The 10,063-nt window shown below is 62.9% G+C and overlaps 1 protein-coding gene across 1 annotated transcript; it reads right to left on the reverse strand.

Annotated features, from left to right (window-relative positions):
• Positions 1-739: 739 nt before the first annotated feature.
• LOC309403729 (bifunctional epoxide hydrolase 2-like) lies at positions 740-5,695 on the reverse strand (the record flags this gene model as incomplete). Its single annotated transcript, XM_081997976.1, has 11 exons — positions 740-851; positions 1,229-1,272; positions 1,388-1,422; positions 1,613-1,691; positions 1,997-2,092; positions 2,446-2,520; positions 2,667-2,789; positions 2,913-3,103; positions 3,823-3,982; positions 4,124-4,208; positions 5,595-5,695. 11 exons carry the CDS (start codon positions 5,693-5,695, stop codon positions 740-742), a joined length of 1,101 nt encoding a protein of 366 aa, XP_081854102.1.
• Between the last annotated feature and the right edge of the window lie 4,368 nt (positions 5,696-10,063).

Consider the following 10,063-nt stretch of genomic DNA (forward strand, 5'->3'; position numbering starts at 1 on the left):
CTCCCGGCGGACACGGCTCGGGGCCGGCTGCGTGCCTGCGAGCCCCGCTCGCTGCCATCCGACGGCGTGAAACCCAGCGTCTGAGACCCCCCAAGGGGGGCAGAGGGGTTGGGGGGGGTTCCCCAGCATCTCCCACCTCCGATGTGGGGCTGAGCGGGTCCCCCGTGTGCTGCTGGGTTTCATCCCACCATCCCTGGCCACCACCGTGCCGGCTCCTGGTCCTCTCTGCAGCTTCTGCGTCCCAGCAACGGGCTCAAACAACACATGAAGCTTCACGAAATGGGTGCCCACCCTCCTGCCAGGCTGCGGATCAACGGGCGCCCTTCCATGTCTTTTCCTGACCATTTTTAACGCAGCGTGAAGGCAATTCCCCAGCAAAAACATCACCGTGATTTATCCTCGCCTGCTCGGCACCGAACCGGAGCCGCAGCCCCCACTGCGCCCGGCTTGGTCCCATCCCGAAAACCCATCCCGGCTCCGATGCCGGCAAAAAATCAGCCCCGCTCCTCACACAAGGAGCCCTCGCAGAACCTCAAGGGTTTGGGTTTTTTCCTTTGTTTCTTGAGGTTTGGGGGTTTTTTAGCACTGTGCTTTTTGAAAGAACCCGTTCCCTTGGAAGCCGTTTCGCACGGAAAAAGCCCCGGAGATGTTGGCATTTGCGGGCCATGCCTTCTTCCCCTCCGCTTCATCTCTTTCAAACAACGCAGAAATCGACCCCATCCCCTCACTGGGGTGGGAATTAAACCTGGAGCTCCCAAACCCAAGTGGATCGGATGCCGAGATGACACCGGATTCGAGCTGTGCCAACGGCCAGCGCCGGTCCCCCGGCCACCCCAACCACCTGGGAGCTGCTATGGTCGGGGTTTAAGGGGGACGGAGGGGATGCAGCCCGGCATCCTTCTCCACGAGTGTCTCACCAGCTTAACAAAATCCAAAACAGGCACCACTAGCCCGTCTCCCCATCCTCAGCAAGGACACAAGTCCAGGAGAAGGTGACACAGAGCTGGAGACCCTCCCAAGGATGGGTTCTCCCCACTGACAATGGGCTGGGTGAACATCTCCATCCCTAAAATCCCACCCGCAGGGAACACAAAGACGGGGCTTGGTGCTGCCCCGAGGGTTTTGGATCAAAGTCACCAGGGAGCTCAGATGGCCCAGCATGAGAAGGAAGAGGTGAAGGGCAGCTGGGGGACACGCACCCAAACCTTGCCAAGAAGGAAGGACCCACCACAGGAGGCTCCTCACCAGTTTGTCCAGGAAAACCGCCAGGTCCTGGGGAAGGGAAGAGAGAAAGGGTCAGATCCTGCCCGGGGCCATGCCCCCTCAGCCCACACCACCCTCCACCTCGCGCTCATCCTGCGCACGTCCGTGCCCTGCAGCTCCTCACCTTGCATATCTGCTCCTGCGAGTATTCTTTTACATCTGCACGAAAGACACAATCGGCATCATTTTAACATCCACACATTTCTAAGGGTGTATTTTGCATCCACCTGAGCTGCCGGGGCTGCAGGAGGAGTGGGACAGCTTCCACCCCCCCAGGAGAAGGCTTCCCCACCCATCTCCTCCCGGGTCTTGGCAGCTCCAGCCCTGTACGCCCCCGTGTCCTGCTCACCCGGTGGGGCCGTGGACTCCCCGTAGCCCTTCATCTCCAGAGCGATCACCCTGAAGCCGGCATCAGCCAAAGCTGGGATCTAGGAGGGAAAGCAGCAGCCTCCAAAGGATGCAGAGATCCCCAAAACTCACTCTGCCCCGGGGCCAGCACCCATCCCGCATCTGCCCACCCCAGCATGCCCAGAGATGTCCCCGGAGGGCAGACGCGAGCTGGTGAGGCTGGAGGGTGAGGAACACTCCTGGGCTGTGTCCTGCGTCCCTCAGGGCTCAAGGCAGGGTGGTGGGACAGCCCCGGGACCCCCCAGGAGTGGTGGCCATGCACCCCTCCACCGCAGTCCGTCATCTGGCCCCCATGGTCCACCCTCCTCCCCATCTCCTCCATCACCTGGTAGCGCCAGGAGAGCCAGGACTCGGGGAAGCCGTGGCAGAGGCAGACGACGGGGCCGTGGCCCATTTCCACAAAGTGCAGCTGGACGCCGGGCTGGAAAGGACAGAGAGCCCTCGCCGGCTGCGGGTGGCACAGCTTCGCCCCCCAGCCCTCCACCCACCACTGGTCACCAGGCGTGGGAGCCCACCATCCCCTCCAGCCCGGCATCCAGGAGCCACACGAGCACGTTTTAGCCCCTGCGGTGGATGGAGAAGACCTGAATGTTGGGGCAGCTCAGCATCCCCCCCAGCGCACCCCATGCAGGAGGGTGGACAACCCAACAAGCCACCCCTCGGCTGGCACATCCTTGCACGGGGCCCAACACCCTCCCCAGGACGCCTGGACCCCCCCCAAGCCCTGCCAAGCCCAGGGACACCTTGTCACCAAAGCAGCCCCCTCCACCCTACCCGGATGGGCACGTATCCGTGGGTCACATCAGATGGATCACAGGCAGTCGGCAGCGGCTCTTCTTGGGTGAGAAGCTGTGGGGTGAGGAGTACAGGGTGAGCTCCTGAGCGAGCCTGGAGCTCCATGGGACACCCCCACCATGCTGCTGCTGGCGGGACAGCCATGCGTTTCAGGCGGACAGGGATCCCCAGGAGAGCCGACCCAGACGACCACTACGTGCCTGGACACCCGAGAGCTCCTCCAGCTCCTTCAGGACAGTTTCAGTGTCCCTGACAAGGATGGTGGCCATTCCCATCTCCTGGGCTGGCTTCAAGTTCTCCCCGATGTCATCCAGAAAGATGACCTGGAGATACACCAGCGAGAGCCAGGCTTAGCACTCTGGGGAAGGGTGGCCACTGGGTTTGGCCAAGGACTTTGGGTGCTTGGAAGGACGCTCCATGCCCTGTTTTTGGGGTGATGGTCGTACCTCCTGAGGTTTCGCCTGCAGAGCATCCAGGGCGTAGGTGTAGATCTGGGGATCCGGCTTCCACGCTCCGAGCCGGCAGGACTCGATCACCAGGTCGAAGTGGCGACGCAGCAGGTTCATCAGCGTGGCCGTGAAGAGCCGCCCGGCACTGTCGTCCACCCAGTTGTTGGTGAGGACGCAGGTCTTAAATCCTAGGGAAGCGAGGAGCGGGGAGCACTGGTTTTCCCACTCCGGTTCTCCCGCAAGCGTTGGATTTCACCTCTCCTCCCCAGCCATGTTTCTCAGACCTTCCCAGCCCAAAATCTCCCATGTCTCCTGTCTAGACCAGGACACCCCAGCAGGAGATAGAAGGGTGCTCAGCAGGGGCTTATGCCCAATTGGTACTTCCAGGAAAGCAAGGCTCGACCCGCGCAATGCAAGCGGGACATGAGCCGGAGCTCGGGCACACCGAGACGCTGAGGACTGAGCCGATGGACCAGCCACGGTGCGGGGCAAAGGGCTACGGCACCCTGCTAATTGCTGGCTGGGTGACAGCCTGTCTGATGGATTGGGGAGCAGGGCTCAGAATATCTAATTAGAGATCACAGAATCACAGAATCATTAAGGTTGGAAAAGACCTCTAAGATCATCAAGTCCAACCATCAACCCAACACCCCCACGCCCACTAAACCATGTCCCGAAGTGCCACGTCCACACGTTTTTTGAACACAATGTTGAGATGCTGAAAAAGGGCTTTGATGATGATGAAGGACTGAGGAGGGACCCCGTGATGGGACCAACCATGACCCCGTGGTGGGACTGACCAGGACCCTGTGGTGGGACTGACCAGGGACTCCTGTGGCACCTGCTCGGGAGGGGAGCAGCGCCCTTACTCCAGCACTCCTCGCCCAAAAGCCCCCCTAGCACCCACCGTTCCTCCGCAGCACCCTCGCTGCCCGCAGAAGGGGGGCATTGACCATCCCCTTGGCCGCCATCTCCTCGAAGGCACAAGCGACGGAGAAGTTGGGCGGCAGGGCGATGCCCGAGGCGGAGGCGTGCTGCCTGCAACCCTCCTCCATCTCCGAAAAGAGCTGGAAAACACCCACGCGGTCATCTCATCCACCCCCCCAAAAATAAAGCACAGCCCGTCCCGGAGCCTGCTCCCCCCGGCTCCTCGTCGAGTCCCACCCGAGCCACCGGCGACGCTCCACGGCCGGTACCCGAGGGCTCACCTGGGACAGGGTGATCTGTCCCCTCATCGCTTTGGCATAAGGACTGTCGGAGCCGCCGGCAAACATCACTCGTCGCAAGAAATTCCTGCCAGGCAAAGGGAGAGAGGTCAGGCGGGGGGAAACCCCGGTACCGGGGGGTGTTGGGGTGCGCTATGGGGAGGGGGATGCTCGGTGCCGGGGATACGGCGTTCCCAACCAGCTGCGTGGATCAGTCCCGCTCCCTCCTCCGTCACCGCCCGGGACCGCAGCATCACTTCGTTACGGGACCGGGAAATCGCTGCCCATTTATTTCCGCTGGCAGCTCAATTACTTCGCCCTCCAGATAGACGAGCAGGGAGTTTTGCCAAGAACAAAAGAAAAAAAACCCACCCAACCCCCAAAAAAGCCCCGAATAATGCAAAGAGCAAGGTATTTTGTAAGCGGTAGCTCAGGGAAAATAATTTGCCCCTATCACAAGATCACAAAAGGCCTTGTCGGGCGGCAATAAAACAAGATTACAGCGCCTGGCTTCAGGACAAAGCTCTCCTCTGAGTCGATAAAAACGCAACTCAGTTAAAAATAAAGCAGCTTTACCTGTTCCAGCAGCATTGCTGTCACTTCTTTGTGTAATATAAAGCGAAGCAAAAAAAAATGTTTGATGGCCTGATAATCTGGGAATTTATTGCTCTATCTGCTCCGCGTCCTCCAACATTTAGTTATTTCTTTTTTTTTTTTTAATTTTTTTTTTTAATAACTCCCTGATTTTTCGTAACACCCATGTGCTGCCGGGAAATCCCCGCGTGCTGGGCGATGCAAACAGACTGAACCCGTTTGGGAGCTTTTGGGATTACTAATCCCCAAATACCCTGTATTAAATGGGGCAAAGCGTTCACTAGGAATCGAGAGGCCATTTGGGACCCGCTCGGGGAGCCAAAGCTTTGGGTTTCGTCAGCTCTGGTTCATGCACTGAGTTGTGTTGGGTCTCAGCGCTGGGGCAGGGATGGGCTTAATTAATTATCCTGTTTAATTAATTAATTATGAGTTGCTCTTCTTACTGCTTCTGCCAACGTCCCCTATAGCGATCCTATCTCTTTAGGATTAGTTTTAACGGTTGACCTGCACCCCACATCCAGGAAAGGACCCTCCCTCTCCCCCTGGCCTGTACCCCACATCCGGGACAGGATCCCCACCCCAGCCTGCACCTCACATAGACACAGGGACCACGACTTGCGGCCCACGTCCAGGACAGGGGGTCCCCAGCCTGCACCCCACACCCAGCCCTGTCCTCTCGTTATAGGGGCCCCAGTCGCGCAGACCCCGCGCGGGCGGCGGCCGCACACACAGTATTGTCTCGTCTTTACGAGTCTCGGGCCGAGCGGCGACCCGCCGAAGCGCGGGCGGGCGAGTGCCGCCGGGACGGACCGGGCCGGACCAGGCCGGGCCGGGCAGGGCAGGGCAGAGCCGGGCCGGATCAGGCCGAGCCAGGCCGTACCTGGGCAGAGCGCAGTCCCGCTCGCAGGAGCCCAGGAAGTGCTGTAGGCCGGGCCCGAAGAGCACGCCGCCAAGGTCGAACAGCACGGCCCGCCGCGCCATGTCCGCCCCACCACCTCCGGCACCCGGGCTCGAACCCGTGGCCCTCACACCGCCAGCGCTCAGCCCCCCGGCCCCCGCAGGCCCCGCCTCCGCGGCCTCGCCCGCCCCCTGCCTGGGCGCCATTCTGGGTCCTAGCGCCGCCGTTCGCCGCCCGTCATGGCGGGTGCCCTCGCGGACGCCAGGGACACTCCGCAGGACACCCCCGCACGGGGAACAGCCCCCTCCGTCCCACCAGCACCCTCCCGGTCCCGTGGGGCTGTGGGACCCCCGGACCCCACGTTTGGGGGTGGCAGGTCCCTGGGCCCCTGCTGCCGTGGGTGCCCCTGGGTGCCCGCCTCTCCACCCACTCCTTGCCGCTGTCCCCCCGGGGTTTTGCCCATAATCGCGTTTTCTCCCGTTAACGGGGAGCCCGGGACTTCCCCCGACTCCCGCAGCACCCTAGGGTGCAGCAGCACCCGCTGACCCGACCTGCCTGCACCCAACTCCGAGCGCCCTAACGTGGCTGGACGTGGAAAGGGGCAGGGGTGCACATGCAGGACTGGCCACGTGCTGCAGGCGTGCACACATGTGTGCACACACATGTACACACACGTGTTTGCATGCACACAGGTGCACACGCACATGGCTGCATACATGCAGGAACACATACGCACACATATGCACTTATATGCACACATGCACATGCGCACACCTACATGCATGCACACGTGCACACATATGTGTACAGGTGCGCACCCAAAAATGCATGCGCACAAGCATGCACATAAACACACGTGCAGACATGTATGCGTGCACGCACGCACACGCGCACATACATGCACACGCACGTACACATGTGTGCATATATGAAGCACACGTGTGCATGCCGAGCATGTATGCACACCACCAGGCACATTGCTGAGGATGCGTGTGCGCCGTTAGGCGTGTGTGTGTCTCCAAGCACGTATGTAGCACACTGAGGCTGCGTGTGCACTGCCAAGTACACACTGCTCAGCACGTGTGTGCACACTCAGCACGTGTGCACAGTGCCAGGCATGTGCGTGCACGCTGAGCACATGTATGCACTGCTGAGCACACGTATGCACCGCTGAGCACGCCTGTGCACCACCAGGCAGGTATGTGGGCACTGAGCACGTATGTGCACGCTCAGCACGTGTCTGCATGCCAAGCGCGTATGCGCACATGCGTGCACGCCGCCTGACCATTTCAGCAATCCTGAAACCCCCGGGGGGGCACGCATGACCCCCTGTGCACCCCAAACCAGCCCTGGCGCGTTGCAGACACGGAGTGCCCGTGGCCGTGGCCATGCGTGTGCGTGTGCGTGGGCCGGCCCCGCCTCGCGGAGCCGCCGGCAGTGCCGTGTCGCCGAGCGGTGAGTGGGACGGGGGTCCGGGAGGGACGACAGCGGTTTGGCGGGCGATGCCAGCCCCCTGCCTCAGTTTCCCCTCCTGCAAAAGAAACGGGGGGTGCTGGGGGGAGCTGGGGGGGCATAAGCGCACCCCTGCCCGGGCAGCAGAGCTGGGGGGCTGCTCCTTGCTGCGATGGCTATTGGGGAGGGGGCAGAGCTGGTTTAGGGGGGCTCAAGCCCAGACAAGCCACACAGTCAGCAGCAGCAGCCCGCTGCCGGGGCTCGGTGTCCCACATCCCTCATCCCCGACCTCTCCCGCTGTCCCCGGGACCCCTGACGGGACCCCCAGCATCCTCCCGGGGTGGTCCAGCGCCGGGTGGGTGGGATGAAACCCCCTCCCTGGTTTCTGACACGACTCAGATCTCCGCAGGCGAAGGCTGTTCCTCCTCCCATCGCAGCGGGGGCAGCTGCGGCACAGCCCCTCTGCTCACCCCACAACCGGGGTCTGCTGTGGGTCCGAGCCCCCGAGTCCCAGCCGCCGCAACGCCAAGCCCGGCTTCTCCCCGGCAAAAAGGTGGGAGCGTTTCGGGGGGGGGAAAGGAGGGGAAAGGGAAGAATTTTGCTGGCCTGTTGCTATTCCGGGTGGGAAGAACCAGGAGGAACAACCCGGCCTCGGTGCCAGCGAAATGCCAGCACAGCTACGCCTCTGAGACCCGGCCAACTCGTGGCAGGGCTGGGCCGCAGTGCCTCTGCAGTCTCTGCAGGGGGGTCCTCCAGCTGCCGTGTCCCCCCGCCGCCTCTTCAGGGGTCCTTCACTCCAAAGCAAAAACCACCCGTCCCTGCCAAGTGCTGGCTTGAGACCTGAAGAAGCTCATTGCACCTCAGGATGCTGGCAGGGAGCTGGGATGCCGATGGGAGCCCCCTTCCCTCTGCAGAGGGGCTCGGCGCCGGCTCGGAGGGTGCGGGGTGCCGGTGGGGACTCCCCTGAGCCCCTGTGTCCCCGCGCCCGCCACGCCGGCAGCCTCTGGCACCCGCTGCCCCGGCCCCGGCGCCAAGGCTTTCCGGTGGCGGTTTTGAAAGAGCCGTATTGTCTGCACCCCCCGCCCTACGGCCTCCTGCTTTTCCGTGACTCCCGAGGGGGGGTTTGGGGGGACGAGCTGCCCCCTGGCAGGATCAGCCTCACCCCAGCCCTCCAGCCCTCACCTTAACCCCTCCGTGCCTCAGTTTCCCCCATGTGCTGCGTTGGGTGTGGGGGGGGTGCAGAAAGAGTCCTCCACGGTGCGGGGAAAGTGGGGCACGGCACCCCAAATCCCAAATCCCAGCAGCCAGAGATGCATATGCATGGAAAAATAAAGGTGCTTGGGGGACGTTGCTGGTGTGAACTGGGGGGGTGTGGGAGACCCAAAAAGGGTCTCAGAGGGTGGCCCAACCACAGCCCCGTCCCCACCCAGTTCTCTGTGCTCCTGCAGGACACCATGGTCCCGGGGGGCCCCGGCTGGTGCCTGCTGGTGGGGCTCTGCGCCCTGGTCCCCCCCGCCACCACCCAGGGGCGACCAGAAGAGGACGTGACACCCAGCGTCAGGACGGAGGAGTTGGGGTACCACCTCATCCAGGGTGGGGAGGACAGCCTCCGGGACCCCCAGCGGTGCGGCATCACCTTCCACACCCCCAGCCCTTGCAGCCCCCGTGGGTCTCCCCCCTCCGCCTCCCACGATGAGCTGGATCGTCTCAAGGACCTCTTGCAGGACACCAAGGCCAGCCTGAAGGATGTGGAGACGGCGGCCACGCTGGAGGACAACCAGACCCGCTACCAGGATGTCATCACCGAGGCGCTGCCCGCCATCCGTGGGGCCAACCTGGAATTTCGGGAGAGCCTGGATAACGTCCGCAGGGAGCTGGAGGCTCACGTGGCTGAGGCCGATCACCCACGGACGGCTGAGAAGAAGGAGGAGTAAGTGCCATGGGAAGGGGATGGGCCAGGGGAGATGCTCCATGGAGCTGATGCCCCACACTTCATGGGTGGGAGCACAGCCCCAGGCTGTGGATGCCTGGGGGGGTCTGGGTGTCCCCAAGGGTCCCGCAGCCTTCGTGGTGTCTCTCGGGTGACACGTGGCGTTTGGACGCTCAGCAAACTGCAGCCGTTAACAGCCATCTGTGTGTCCCTGCCCTAGACCCACCGCAGTGGGGCTGGTGAGGGGTCCTGCGAGGGTGGGAGGGAGTGGAATGTCAGCGGGGGGGGCTTGTCACTCCTAAACCAGTGACCCAGTGCAGCTGAACCACAACGTGCTGATGGAGCAGCGCTCACCAGGATGGAGGAGTTGGGATCCCTCCTCTCCCAGGCTGGGGACACCCTCCGGGACGCCCCGTGCTGCGGCATCACCTTCCACACCCCGCTGCAAGGAGCCTGCTGGGGTCACAGGGGACGCTGAGCCCCCTCTTCCCCTCGCCCCCAGGCTGCGGAAGGGGGTCCGCGTGGTGGCCCACATGCTCCGTCTCACCGGCCGCCTGGCCCAGACCCTCGACGCTGCCTCCCGCCGCCTCCACGCTGAGCTGAGCCGGCGGCTGCAGAGCTCGGCCGCCCACGCCGCCGCCGCCGCCGCCGCCGCCGAGCCCTAGGGCCACCCTGCGTACGGCCTCGCTTGCTGGTAGGACCCCGACCCGGCTCATCTCCATGGCTTTTGGGGGGTCCTGGCTCCCATCCCTGGTCCCAGGAGCTGGGATTTTGCACGAGGCGTTTGTAAAATGGTCTGGGTGCCGGGAGGGGACGAGAGATTGCTGCCTGCGACGCGATGCCGTTGCGCACGCGATGCCATCGCACACGTGACGCCATCGCGCAGGTGATGCCATCGCGCATGTGATGCCATCGCACTCTGCTTCGTCTAGCAGAGCCCGTGCTGCCGTGTGTGCCCAGCCCCGTGCTGGGGGGAAACCCCCTCCTTCCCACCCCCAGCAGACCTCTGCTTCCCTTCTATCCTCCCTGGAAGAGCTTTAGCCACGCAGGCTCCCTTTTTTCGCAGCTA

The sequence above is a fragment of the Phaethon aethereus genome, assembly GCF_964289735.1.
Source record: "Phaethon aethereus genome assembly, chromosome: 3".
NCBI classification, from domain to species: Eukaryota; Metazoa; Chordata; class Aves; order Phaethontiformes; family Phaethontidae; genus Phaethon; species Phaethon aethereus.